The following is a 15,000-nucleotide window of genomic DNA, read 5'->3' on the forward strand; positions in this document are numbered from 1 at the left end:
GAGGTAGGCACCGATCTTTGTTTCTCTGTGTGTGTGAGTTGCTCTGTGGTCCAGGCTGCCTTTAAAATAATACACCTTTTTGCTGTGGCCGTGACTGGTGGAATCTGGGCATTCCACATCCCTGAATGATGCTAATTAATCTGTGTAGCCCTGGTAGCTGGAGACTTAGGCCTTGCTAGGGCTTGACAAGAGATAAACGTTTTCACTTTTTTGGATAAGTTTCTTAGTTTCGACTTTTTGAATTTTCTGTTTGGAGGGATGGCAGGGAAAGAAGTCACCTCACGGCTCTTCTAAAGCTCCGTAATTGCGTGATCAAACACTTGCAGTTACCTTCCTCTGCTTTCCTTCGTTTGATTTATAGAACTGAAATGCATTTGCTTTGTCAAGCTGCAGGATAAAATGACTACTCGAAGTAAATGCTCTCTGTTTTCTGCTGTAACGGGTTTGTGGCTTTGATTAAGATTCCTGTTTACAGGCCAGCCTGGTAGCTCAGCAGACTATTGTTATCATTAACATGCTGACCCTCGGTGATACCACGGGAGAGAGTTTCTCCCTGCTGAGGATGGCAGTTTGCATTGTTCAGGTAGTCAGATGTAATGATGCATTTGAAAAGGGTGTGCGTGAGGGGGAGGCTGGAGTAATCCCATCTCTTGGTGGAGTGGGAAAGTGATGGTGGTACTAATTATTATATTTTTTTTGTCTGCACCTTTCAGTCGGGGTCAAGTTGCAAAATGAGGCCCCTCCTGTAGCAAAAGTGACATTTGTTGGCAGAAGGAGGGTGGTTTCCTACCTAAAATCCTTCCGAGGGATTTTCAGGAGTGCTCTTTTTCACAGCATGTAAGTTCAGATGATGCAAAAAAGCCTCTAGGCAAAGACTTTGTCATCTCCTCCCCACCTCTTCTGGGCACATGGTGTCTTCTGGGAGAATGGTTGCATGGAAGGGGCAGATGAAGAAAGAGGGGGGAAGAGGATGGTCCTTGAGGGGTTTGCCATTCGTTGCCGCTGATGGCAATGTCCAGACTCCATGTTTGGTGTGCCGTGGCCTCCCCAGGCCCTTCTGAGGGCTCTGGCCCCGGTAGGTACTCATGCACACACGAGACAGGAGACTCCCACCCCTGGGAGGTAGGTCTGCCCGTATTCTGAGGCATAATAGCTAAATACAGGAAAAGGAAATACATGAGGAGATAAGTGTGACCAACTTTTTTCTGTCAAAATATGCTTAGATTCCCCCAGGCTTTTTTTCTTTTTACCGCAACTTTTCTCTGTTTGCAGAACATAGGTTGAAATGTTCTTTGCTCTCAGATGTTCTTGTATGCTTGATGGTTTTGGGCACTTATTACTCCTTTTCAAAGCATTAGTTGCAGTGTTAATGTAAATGGATTACTTCAGCAAAGAACTGTGGGGAGCATACAGGTGTTTTCAGGTAGATAAGAAAATATAAATCTCGTACGTTTAGCACCTCTAGTGATCACAGTCCCCTCTTCTTGGCCAAGGGGTCTAGTAGCTGGTAGGAAAGGACGCCCTCGTTTTTTTTCCCCCATCATGGAGGGAAAGGCATGTTATAAATGGCGATGATTTGCAGATTCTTTTGCACAGTCTTTCTTGTGTTATTTACTATAATGAGAATTTCCTAGAGGTTTAAATCTTGGTTTTACACTGAAGATCCAGCAGCTGTGAGACCATTAGGTGTACGGTGCAGTTTCTAATGTAGCCAGTGTGACTTTCCCCGATAAATGCCCAGCCCCCTCCCCCACAAGCTGCAAAGCAAAAATGACAAGTACCGTAATGTTGAAATTGGATCCAAAGGGATTTAGCAAACGGAGCATTTGCCATATTTAGCGTTCCTTCCTCTCATACTTCAGTGATGCTTTGCTGATCTTCTGATTAGTCCAATATGCTGTTTCTCTTAAATCACCTACACTACTATTCCTAAACCCTCACCCTTTATCTCTTCGTGGGTGAAATTTGTGCATATACTTTAATACTCCTAAACTGACTATTAGGAAAAAATGATAAAGCTAAAATGTGCATTTGGTCCATATCAGGCTGTGCCATTGATTTGCTCAGGAATCCGTGATAGCGTGTTCCTTTCCCCGCGCGCTGGAACTGACAGCTTGTAGCAAAGTCAAATAAGATGTTTAACAAACCACATGGCCTATCGTTTTTAGCTTTGCCATTGTACCCTTGTGGCTGTGAGCCAGAGACAGATGCAACGCCTCCTCCAGCACGATGCAACTTCGCCTGTGTTTTGTGTGCACACATGTGTGTATGCGCGTGTAGCCGGTTCCACATTTCTCTCTCTTGCAGTAGGGCTAGCTGGAGAAACCTGTGCTGAGCTGCACAGAGCAATTTGAAAATGAGTTTTGAAAGGGAGGGAGACATACGCGTGCTTTTTTTTTTGTGGAAGGTGAAGATGTTTCTCTGCTCCAGGGCCTTTCTTCCAGGGAGGGAGAAGGTGGGATGTCCTGGGGAATGAAAGCCACAAATGTCAGTGTCCCAGCAGAAATGCTGAAGATGGTCCGAAAGAGAGGACAGCTTGCTGTGCCACTAGATATCTGTCTCATCTGTGGTGTTGCCATAGGCTTTTGAATGCCAGCTGTAATAATTAAAGTCAGGTATTGTTGCTACTCATTAAAAGGAAAAAAAAAAATCCCAAATCATTTCATAACTGTTTTTCAAAATCCATCCTAAGACACATCATCAGAGCAAACAGTTGTGACTGTGCCAGGATAATTTCAAGCAAGGGGGACACCATGCTGTGAGTTAAAATAAAAATATGGTTAAAAACCATAAATAAGATTTTTTTTTTCCCGATTTATTTACTTACAACAAGAAATTGGCCTGAGGACAATACCTGGATTTTAGCCTTGCTTTGGCTTCCTCTCCTCCTCCATCGTCCTTGTTCCCTGGCATTTTTTGCAAGTTACTGTCGTTCTCCATGTAGAAACATCTCTCTGCACGATGCCCGTTCCTTTTCCTTGTGGGCATTTAACGACTCAGTCTTAGTTCTGAAGTCTCAGGGTTTCTCTGTGCTAGTGATTTCGCCCTGTGCCCTCCTGCCTACTCCTTACACTCGCCACGCTCCTCTGTGTAAGCGAGCAAATGAGCACCAAAGCAAGCCCCCGCGCACGCCATCTTTCTGAGCTCAGCCTGCCTGCTGCTTCACGGGAACTCGCCCGATTTTGCCGACATAGTTACTGAGATTGATCACAATAGTGAAACGTCTGCCAAGCTGCGTTATTTGCACAAATACACTGTATGCAGTTTTGGTACAGTGGGGCTTGATGCGATGATTGCCTCTTTTCATAGCGCTAGTTACGGCACGTGTCATCGTTTCGAAGGGGGAGAAAACCATTTTTAAGAAGTTCGCTCTGCTTTTGGCAGGGGAAAACCATTCTAGTGGGAAAAATCTAATTAAGACCAGTTGTACTCAAGTCTTAGCAGAATGTTTAACTTAAGGCACTCTGAGTTAGTCCCATAAAAATCAATGAGATTATATAAAATAATTCAAATAACACCACCTATAAAATCTAAGTAATAACCCAGTCACGTAAGTGGCCTATGAACCCTTGAGAGGAACGCTGGCTGCCAAAATTTTCAGAAGCAATGATGGTTTTAGGCCAATTCCATTTTGGGATGCTCAACTGGAGATCTATTAATGAGAGCCACTTTGTCAGGAGGTCCTCAACGGTCCATTCCCTGAAAATGAAGTGTGCCCAGCACTGCATCCAAAAATTAAGACATCCTAAATTGTCGAAAATTCTGGCCACTCGTGCTTATTTTAGGAAGCTGTATCCTTCCCCAGTTTCATCTGCAGGATTCATCTTGAACTGAATTGGTGTTCATCAAAAGGAGAATTAAAGCCTTCGAACCTGATTGTTACTTAAACTAAGGCCACTTACGAGTGGTTTTTGCGATACACAGGCACTGTAAAAGACAATTTATAACCACCCTAATACTCCTTTACACAACCGCAGCAGCGCAAAGTGGCCTCGAGAGAAGTGAAAATTGAGTCCATAGCTTGCTGCCTTCCATCTCGGAGATTGCTCTTCCCATACACACTGCTCTGCCGTGGCAGCCTCTGCGCTTCTGGTGGTACCAGCAGTGGGCACAGCCTAACGGGTCAGTTGTTTGTTTCAGTATTAAACTCCTCGCATTTTTTCCCTCAGCTGTATACTTCCTCCTTCAAGGGCTTTATTGTTGTAGCGTTTCACCATCGCGCTCAGCATTCTTAAAGACGAAGTCGGAGGGCCGCTGTCTGGTGATCTGCAGCAAGGAGTGTAAAGCTGCTCTGGCCGTTTGAGAATAGCAAACGTAACTGTCCTGATTCCTCTGAAGAAAAACTGAAACATAGGTGTCTAGATGGAATATCTTTTTCACTTTAAAATCTTGGTTTCAGGAAATTTAATTGATGACCTCAGGTCTTTTTCCTTTTGTGTTTTGTTTTTTTTTTTCCAAATTTTGAAGAAGCTCTCTTGTGAAACAGCAGAGCTTTCCTTGAAACTGCACGGGAAGTGAACCCGGTTTTTAATCAAGTAACAAAATCCATGGCTTGCAGTAGAAGGTCCGTGCATTGCACGTATCAATTAATGCTTATTAATCAGTTTTTGCGGGTTGTAGTTGGATGCTGTTAGGGAGGTGATCGTGAGAGGAATACCGTTGCAGGACTACCCTCGTTTTTTCTGTTTGTGTCCTTTGGATTCAAGGTGTTTGTATAATGAAGTTGGCAAGTTGATATATGATCTATTTTTTAATGTCATTACAATTTTAGTTCCCTCTGCCTTTTTGTCATTGGGTTACATTTAAGCACAGCAAGATCAACTTTAAACTTCCTTACTCAACAGCTTTATTAGTTATAATGTACCATGACCTTTCTCAACATTCTTAAAGAAAAAGATACAGTGTAATGTCACTTTACTTTGCTTATTGTTCTTTGTTGTGGTGAACAAAGCATTTTCTACAGTGGCTATAGCACATAATTATACAGCTTTCAATAGCGGTGTCTTGGCACATATCAAAGTTCAGAAGAGCCTTTAGAAAAAAAAGATGTTTTGTGGCAGCCTAGGGAGGGTCTCATCTTTCCTTCAGAAAATAGTTCAAGGCTCTTCTGTCAAGCTTCCCTACTTAGAGCTTTTTCTCCTCCTGCTTCATAAAGTTTAAAGGGGATTCAGTGGAGTTCTATGATCTATTTCCTTTGAAAGATTGTTCCTTTGCACAGAGAAGTCCTTTGACTTCAAGAGTTCACAGATTCATGTCTTTAGGTATCATATGTCTGACCTTATCAGTTACTCTATTTAATGTAGGAGAAAAAGTCTCAACTCTTTGTATTTGTCTGTTTTGCCTCTGTGAAATGATTTGGTGAAAAGACCATCCTTTTTAACACACCACTGAGAGGCCGTTTCTGACTGTAACCTACCCTGTGGCTCTTCTAAAAAAAAAAAAAAATTGTCCTTGTGTTTTGTGTATGGATGATTTCACAGTGAGAATAGAATTATACAAGGACAGACACACATAAAAAAATCTTTTGCTCTTTTTTCCTAAATGATCTATTGGCTATTTTGGTGGCTGCTACTCTGGTTCCCCAACAGGCACAACCATTTAACAAACACAGAGATAGCGGCTGGAGTGCTGGGCCAGCAGTAGGTTTTCCCTTGCTTCGACCTACCCCAAAGGCCTTCATAATTAATTGTCCTTCAGAGATGAGGAAAGTTCAGAGACAGTGTGTGTAGCGATGTCTATTGTCTGACATTCAGTTCTCCTTCCCTCAGCTCTTTTTCTTCATTCCACAAAGGGTTATCAATAGGAGCAGGGAGCAAGCTCTCTTCTAACAGCTGCTGGTGGTGGCTGTAGCTTTCTGTGGAAGGTATCATTGTGTTCAGCCATCTATGGATTAAATGGCTGGAAAAGTTCTAACAACCCTTTCAAACGGGCGTGTTTATTTCATCTAGATTACACAGACCCATTTAGCTAATTAAAAACTTTCTCAGAACGCCTTCTCTCCTATTCAGGGGAAGAAAAAAAATTAAAACGCTGCAGTAATTATGAAGAATGGCTGCAATGAAACTTTGGTAAATAAATGAAAAATTCGATCTGTCAGCTTTGATCAAAACACACCCAAATAAGCACAGGCTTGTTTGTTGAGTTGTTATGTGGTTCTGTTTTGTGGTCTGTTTTGTTTTTTTTTCTTAGAGGGAAGAAAGGTACAGCGTAGAAAAAGCATAAAAGAAAACATTGGTATAAGCTGTAACAGAAACAAACACTCAACCAATTTAAAAAACTGCCACAGTTCATACTGTCTCTGCTCCTAACATCAAAGTGCAAAGAAGTCAGAGTTTGCTAAAGAGATTATTAATATTGTTGTGCCTTCTGCGATTAATTTAGAATCCTCTGTGGCATAATTATTAAACTTCATATACAACAGAACAAAATTATATACATGCTTCTTTGTTTTCCCTGATGATATGCTAAACAAAGATATGGTGCGGTTAGTAGATAGGCAAGAAGTATAGTCAAATTAGGGCTGTTTATTAACAATCGTTATGTTACTGCTCCAATTAATTGGGCGAAGCCAAAAAGGACAAATACAATCACTCTTCCACTGATAGTTTAACTAGCAAATTAGGGAGGTTTTAATAATTTTTTTTGTCTTAAAAAAAATTACAAAGAACTCCGGACCTCTACCTGCATTCTTCATGTATACATCACTTTGCAATGAAAAGGAATAATCATATAAAACATTTTCTGGGCTCATATAAAACATTTTCTGGGTTCCATTGCACTTTCTTACTGTTCAGAAGGACACACAACAATCAAGATCAATTATTGTACTGATTAAGTTATTATGCCTGGTATTTTGAAATAGGTTTTCTGTATTTAAGAAGAAATTGCATACAAAGTAGATGCAGCTAATACAGTAATGCAAAAAAAGATCATAAAAAATTAAAGTTATTCTTATGAATCTTTCATTAGAAGCAATGAAAAGGGACACTGGTGAAGCCAAGTGCTTTGTTCTTCTGAGCTCCTCTTGTAGGGCCAGATCCTGCAAACAATTATGTACTTGAGCATTCCTTCTGCGAGAGTCCTGTTGGCGCCTTCAGCGTATCTCCTGCTCTTTCACAGTTTGCCCACTTAGGCCTGTGGATTATTACCAGTGTTGTTCTACTTTATTAAACAGATGTTCCCTTTAAAAATTGACAAAAGTCCTGTAAAGAAATATACCACAAAATCACACAGCTGTACGGAGGCGAACACTTGCTTTTATGCAGGAAGAGCTGTTGTGAAATGATTTAAGGCTACTCAGAGCTTTTCAGATTACTCCCCACCGCAAATAACATGTTAAGTACTAAATTGCCCTAAGCGGTGTTTTATTACTGATCAATAAAATAGTAATCTTGTCTTTTAGCGTGGAAAAATATTTTAGTGGGATTTTTCCTGGTTTACTTCATGGATAGCAGTAAACCAGAAAGCACAGGCCCCCGCCCCCCAAAAAAAGCAAAACCTGTCCTCATTTGTTTCTAATTTTGCTTTGGGGGAATCCTAGGATTGTTCCAGTTGAATGGTGCAGGGTTTCTGTGCCTGTGCGCGTGTGTGCATGTAGTGGTGGTGTGCTGTGTTTTGTTTTGGGTTTTTGGGGTTTTTTTTTTTTCTTTCTTTTACAATTATTTACCAGTACTCATCCTTATGGCCCCATCTTCTTCTCAAACAAAACAACCCCCTTCCAAAAAGAAAAAAAAAAGAAACCAACAAAAACAAAAGAAAACAAAACTTGGCAAACTCTTCCGACTCCTACTGCCATTTCATTTTGCATTCAACAAGGGGTAGTGGGAATTGAAACGTCAACTGGAGATCGAGAAAAGCACCAATTTATAGTGCGTTAGCCTTGCACAATTCAAGATTTCTTTTGCTAGCTGCACACATTATACCCAACGTCTCTCCAGTCTCTTGTGGCAGTTGTGAGGAATGGCTATTCCTTCCCGTGTGTGTACTACAGGCCTCTAAAGACTCTTATTTATTCTCTCCCATGTCACCTTGTGTACAGTCTGGTCTGTGACACTGATGGTGATTATGTCATTATTTTGCTCTGGGGGCTTTGGCACATCTGCAGAGCTGATGCACATCTTCTTTGTTACGCTGGCATACGTCCCATATCGCAAATGCTTCATTAGCCTTACTGCCTGCCTCCTTGCCAGACAAGAATACCCAAATCCAAGCTTCTTTTTGCTCTGGTCTTTTGTGTCTGTGATGAGCCTTTATTCATCTTCCTAGTTCTTCCCTGTTTTCTATTTTTCTATGTAAAACTGATTTCCAGATGTCCATCGTTCTCCAAAAATCCATCGTAGATGAGGAGTGAGAAGCAAGGTGAATTTTAACCCATTTTGTCCCTCACTCATGTAAAGTCTTATCCCTCACAAGCTGAAATGCTTTTTCATTCATCTTGCATATAGAAAGAGTTTGTTAGGCTAGGCAGTTCAATTTTAAAACTTGGTGTTTGCAAAAAAAAAAAAAAGGAGGAAAAAAAGGAAAAGAAACCAGTGATTTCTCTTACCATTTAATAAATCCTAGTTGTGGTAATGGGTAACATGCAAGTTGCACATGTTTCTTCCAGACTTTCTTAATTTCTTTTAGACGACATAGTTAAATTTCTCACTTAGAACTTCTGGGGAAGCAGCACTGTCCAGTGAAGGAGGAGGGTGTTCACGAGACCTGATCGTCTGAAATTTCTTATATCCTGTTTTAGTGTGTCACATTAAAAGGACATAGAGCATTTTGTACTGTGAAAATTGAGGGAAATGTTTGATCTTCTAAACTTTATCTATGCTGTTCTATATAAATATCATAACAGAGAGATGTGAAAATAGTGGGTTAGCTTACTAGCTTTGTAAGACTTTTCCCCCCACATCCCACCCACCCCATGCTTTTTCTCCATGACATGGAACTAAATTCTGGGCTGGCTTCTCAGTTTCTGGTGTAAATCAGAATCGAGCAATCATTGGAGCTAATTAATCTGTGCCAGCTGATGAACTGTCTTTTGTTGTGTTACTATACAGTCAAGTGTGTGAATATATGTTAAATGTTAATTGGAAAAAAGTTTCATTTTTTTATTTTAAAACTTAAAAATCAAATGCAGACCTGGATTTGGAGTCACAGAGCCATCGTGTTTATGGATGTAGGGTGGAGGGGGGTGTTGTTTTTATTTTTGTAAGGTGCGCTTGCCAAAAGAGGAGGCCCCAGCCGATACCGTCTCACAGTGCGGGGTCAGGGCTGTGTGACTGACTTTAACAGACGTCTTACAGATAGGATTGCCCGTCCTATAGGACTTTGAATAGGTCACCTTCACGCAGAACACTGTTTGCTTGATATCTTCAATGTGTTTTAAAATGGATTTCATAACGTGAATTAACAAACTGTCATAACATTTGGAAACGATATAGCAGCATTGTGACCCACGCTTGGTTTCTGTCCCAGCTTTCTGGGTTCCTGCCCTTTCTCAGAACAGGTATCCCTGGGCTGAGACAGCAGTGGCAGCGCAGATTTGCTTGCAGAGAGGCCTTCCAACATGGGCGTGGAGCGCAACGGGGACGCTGTTTTCAAAGATACCGAAATCTGTAAAAGTGAAATACTGAGGCTGTGAGGAAGTAACAGCAGAATATTGCAGGGGTCCATGAGGACTGTGTGTCCTTCACTTGCATGAAGGAGAGATAAACTGGGAGCTGAAGTAGCCACCGTTCAGTGTCCTATGGAAGCGACAATAACAACACAAGAAGTGAAGTGAAGAAATACTGTTGAGTCCAAGAGGGAGGGAGTCTTCAGGATACTGGATCACTTTCTGTAGTTATGCAGAACCCATCACCTGCAGTACTAGAGTATGGCTGGATTTTGTAGCGCAGGGAAAGAGCCCGACATCTTCCTGACGCGCTAGTGTGGGTGGACGAGAGAGGGAGGGACAGCTAGAAGGGCCGGCTGACGGTAAATCAACGTATTGGAGATGATTTCTCCCTGTAGATCTGGAAGGGGCAAGGTTCGTCTTTCTTATCTGCAGAGGGGGAAGTTACGTAGCCGGGCTCTGCCTCGTTTTGTGTGCCACCGGAGGGACTCGCGAACTGCCCTCTGCGGGGGGTGATTTCAAGGCTCTGGTGGAAATGTGCCATCAGAAGAAGCCGTGTCCAGGTGGTGGTCCAGAGCGCTCAAAGATGTGGCCTTGAACTTGTTTCTATAGTGAATGGAGAGGCTTTGTGGAGAGCAGCAGACCAGGGCGACACAATCTCTGTTGCTAAGCAGAAAGGCTGCTGCATTGATTGGGACTTAGGGGAGAGCAGTGGTATAGACACATAAATGCATTTAAAGCAGTAGTCTACAACTTCAGAAAGTTTTCAGAGGAGAGAGGGGAAAGCAATGTTGCAAATAAAAGCCCTTTAACTGACGAGTATCAGTGTTCAGGGGGAAGCCGAAGTGGCTTATCTCGTGCAATTGCAGAGAGAGCTGGCTCCATCAGAGGAGGCCCAGCCTTGAGGTTATCTAATCCAGCGCCGTCGGGAGTCGATTGCGCCATTTCCTTCTGCAAGGGATAAAGAAGAGTCAAACGAGAGGGAGCTCAGTCCATTAGGACATAAGACTTCATCTTCTGACCTCAGAGGCTCACGAGGCTCACCGGTCCCCAGCAGGTCCTGCACTGAAGCTTGTAACAGGGTGTTTGCAGCCCAGTTTGGCCAGCCTTATGGCTCAGAGCAGAATAGATGGAGCAGTTTATCCTTCACGATGGGCTCGCAGCTCTGACTGCCCAGAAAAGCATAGTTACACTGGGAGGAGGTTCGTCAGAGTTAATTACGGGGAGACAGGGCTGGTGGAGGCAGCTTCATTCACAACATCCCGCACCCATAACCATGCACAATTTCCTTCCCCTGCTCCTACCTTCAGCCATGGGAAGGAGGAAAGGAGGTGCCCTGCTGCCAGAGGGCATGCTTACCACCTTCATGCCACCCCCAAAAGCAACTTGGTGACTGCCTGTTTCCGTGCCAGACTGATTAAACACCACCTGCTTCCCATCCCTCTCCCCTACCTCCCTCCCCACTCCCTCCACCCCAACACACGCAAACCGAGGAGAGAGGGGGCACAGTGGGAGTTTTTCAGGGCCAGACACAGGAGACAAAAGTGACTGCAATGCAGAGACGTGGGGAGAGTGAGAAAAAGCAAGCAACACCAATTACAGATGTTTACTAATTGCTACAACTTTTTTATAGGTCTAAGATGTACTCTAGATGTATAAACCTTAAATTGTCACTTCTGCTACAGTGTTAATGGTTCATCTACAGGGCCAAATTCTGCTGAACATAAAAAATATCCCTGCACACTACAAGCTCTGTGAACCACTTTTCCTCTATATCCATGGTCTAACCAGCAGTTTCTGCCTGCCTAGCTCTTTTATAGATGGAAATACACCATGAGAGCAGAGGGTTTACTGCTGGTGAGAGACATACCTGCTCATCACAGTCCAGGCTGTGCCTCCTGGTCCTTCTGAGTAACACATCACATTCCCATCTGGCTGATTAAGGAGAGTATGCAATAACCTTTCTGCTGTTCCCACAGCACAGCCAGAATTGGGTGGTCATCCCCGTACTCACTTTTCTGGACAGGTTTTTTGTGGGCGCCTGTATGCAGTACCTGCCAGAATTTGGCAGCAGGGTACATAATATGCCACTTGGCATTGTACGCAGCCTCTTGTAGCAGATTGCATTTCACCACAGTGGGACTGAGTTAAAGTTAGACTATTCTTGCGTGCGTGAGTTTTATTTCTCCTTCCCTTTTTGAATGAGACAGCTTCTGGGATGGGACAGTAACCCCGCCTGTGATTCTTTCTTGCATTTCCCAACACATACTAACCCCCCAACCATCATAAGCCGTAGCAGCCATAGTGATTTTTCCATTCTGCGGTAGTGCTATTGGCAATGCAGTAAGTTAAGGGCAATCAGAGTTTCCATTAGAAGCCTCTACATTTCATGCAGTTCTAATTCATTAGTAAGGCAGAAAAGGAAATTTGATAATCATCTCCCCAGTAATATGCTATCGATGAGTTTTAAGGATGGGGAAAGGGGAGAACTGAATTTCAAGGTGCAAAAAGTCTAAATAAATTGAAAATGGAAAAGTCTTTTTATTTTGTTTTAGCCCACTCTATTCTTGTCTTACCAAGTTTTGTGCTCAAAACTAGCCCGTTAGAGCTGTTGTGTTTGCGTGAGAGCGTAGCTGTGTTTCCGTGATGGACAGGCTAACCCCCTAAACCATGGGCACAGAAGTCCCAGGACAGAGATCCTCGGGGCGTGCTGATGTGTGTGGGATGCCTCTTGCATACTGCAGAATGGGAAGATGGGTCCAAACAGGGACGACCCTGGGAGGTAGAAGGGGGGTTTCAGCCTGAGCGAGCTGCGGAAGCGCTGTCGTATGTGTCCAGCCAGGGCACACAGCACCAACGGTGCTCGGCGCTCCAGCCCCGCAGGGAGCCTGCAGAGTATTTCCCAACCTTTATTTGTGGAAAAGCTTAATTGAAATGCAAGTGATTAAATCTAATGTATCACGCAGTATCCATTTTCACTGCACTACCACTTTCACTTCCCCGATATTATCAGACATCTCAGAAGCCCCACTGTCAGGTTTTTTTCCTTGTAAGAGCCATGCCCATTCTGTCTCCTCTTTGTGAGCTTGGCGGAGGAGATAACAGTAAGCCAGCAGCAGATTACTAGTGCCCCAAACTACTCAAGGGATAAGGGATCTCAGCTTCATTTAAAATAAACACTTTTAAAATGCAATCTTAAATCATTTGAGGGGCGTGCATTTTCCAGCTTCTTACAAAGAGTAAAAAAGCTACAGTGTTAACATACAAGTGCAACTAGAAATGTACAGTAAATGCAGTAAGAAACCTCTGCTGTTGCCCTAATTTTCCTCTTTTGAGCCAGACTCGGGCTAATGCTTTTCCTTTCCCGAACGGCAGCTCAGAGCTGTGGTGTTAGTGCTGTCCTAAAAGAGTGAGCTTCTCTCTGTGTGCCACAGTGGGACACTAGACCGTTCTGAATGGCCACCCAATTTCTTGTCCATCTTTTTCTCTTTCCAAAGAAGCTGTTTCTTAACGGATTTGTACAGCAGGAGTCGTGAGAGGAAACTTGAAGGCAAGAAACGCAGACCGTGGTGGCACCAGAGAGCTGCTGCTGTAGCCAGGGGGATTGGAACACATGTAGCGGTGGGCAAATTGATGCCCTGCTTTCTAGAAAGGTGGTGGTTGGGAGAAAAGTGTGTTTACTGGAGCGTCCAATAGTTGAAGTATTTTTCATTGGTGTTTTTAAAATAAAAGCATCCTTTCCAACTGTTTCTTGCTCCTCATAAGTGATAATGGAAGAGGCATTAGCCTTTCCATCGCCTGAGCCAACCTGTTTTTTTTCTAAGAGGTGTCCAGGATGTTCAGCCAATTGAGTGATCTAATTAGCTGAAAATTGTTAATTTCCTTTACCTTATAAAGCACCTAACACAGAAACTGTTAAATAATGTTAAGTGTCAGACTTAAACTGAGAACATTGGGCCATATGCTCCCGTGGCTTTCGCGCCAAAAAGTGTAGCAACTTTCTCCAAAACCTGCCTCCAATTTCTGTGTAGAAGCCAAAGCCTCCTGCTTGATATGCTGCCACACCAACTCGCAGCGCTGAGATGGTCCCACACAGCAGCTCGCTGCGCTCGGGGAAGAGTGTATGCGTGAGGGGAGGCAACGGCCTGGATAAACGTGGCAGGAGCAAGGACACCAGCAAGGTATTGCAGACGCTGCCCTTGCAAGCGCAGGGAAACCGACAGTAGGGCAGTGCTGCTCAGGGCAGCGTTATCCTGTAAAAGAGGGGCAGATCTGTGCCTGTAGCTGAAAATTGCGCAAGTCCCTAATCTGCGGCAGGCCTGGTGGATAGGCAGGCTGCCTTGTAGCTCTTTGTTAAAGCAGGAGGGTCCTGGCTCGGTGGGATGCACACGAGGAAGGGGCTGGTCCCGGTGTCACCAGCCTCTCCCCAAAGCCCACGAGAAGTGGCCTCAGGAGCGGTATGATGGCTCGCTGCGTTAGTGCTGGCTTGACCCCAGCATGGCTCAGATGCAGTGTCTTACTGCGGGTAGGGAAGGACCAAGAAGGGCTTGTCCTTGGTAGGTGTCCTACACGACAGGCTGCGGATATAGGAATAGACATTTAGGTGCCTCCTTGCCCCAAAAACCCACAGGCTTGAATCTTCCTCATGTGAAGAGGGGGCTCAGGGCTACGTGTGGATGATGCACATGGTGTTTCTCAAGCATCTCATTTAAGAAGGTTTCATTGTACCCCCAAAGCTCACCTTATTCTGACTTTTGGGGCGTGGCGTGGCTGTGCACATCTGGTTTGTGCTTTGTACGAGGTTTTCACAGCAGAAATATTTCCCCTGAATCTCTTGTGCTGTTGCTGTACCTGTGCTGATGCAAACCACTGTGCATACACATTAGAGCTGTCTGACCTGGAAGCTACCCGTGGTGAGGCTGCTCTCCTGATAGTGGGCTCACCCATCATCCTGGAGAGGTTCTCGATCACTTGCCTAATAGCTGCTGTTTACACCTTAGCCTTAGGTTAAGAGGCTCCCTGCAGAGTCCCTCTCTATAGCCATTGTCTAGATCATCCAACTAGAAGAGTAATCTGGCCTTCCCCCTTTCACCCCCTCCAACCTGTTTACCTCCCATTACCACGACCTTGCGCTCTGCAACGTGAGCAGCCTTCACCAGCTGAAGACCTCTGATCCTAAGTCCACTAGAGATTTTGGCTTTCCTATTTGGCAAGGCGACTTGTTGCCCACCAGGTCAACATGAGGAAAGATTTTTTTAAATCCATGAAGTCCTCCAAAAAAAAAAAAAAAACAACCCCAAAAAACCCCCACCTCCAGATAATTTAACCTCTCCTGACAGCCTGACTTGAGCTGTCTGTGCTGCATTTGTTTATTTTTTAATTAGGATGAAAAAAAT

The 15,000-nt window shown here is 43.9% G+C and overlaps 1 protein-coding gene across 1 annotated transcript in view; it reads left to right on the top strand.

Moving 5' to 3' along the window:
- The window catches only part of PROX1 (prospero homeobox 1), a gene marked incomplete at both ends in the record, with an annotated part of 36,510 nt that overhangs the window by 13,983 nt on the left and 7,527 nt on the right, over nt 1-15,000 (top strand). Inside the window, one exon of the mRNA XM_081998372.1 lies at nt 1-3. This exon is cut by the window's left edge and continues 192 nt beyond it. Coding sequence (XP_081854498.1) covers nt 1-3 — 3 coding nt within the window. The remainder of the gene's footprint in view (nt 4-15,000) is intronic.

Source organism: Phaethon aethereus, assembly GCF_964289735.1.
Source record: "Phaethon aethereus genome assembly, chromosome: 3".
NCBI classification, from domain to species: Eukaryota; Metazoa; Chordata; class Aves; order Phaethontiformes; family Phaethontidae; genus Phaethon; species Phaethon aethereus.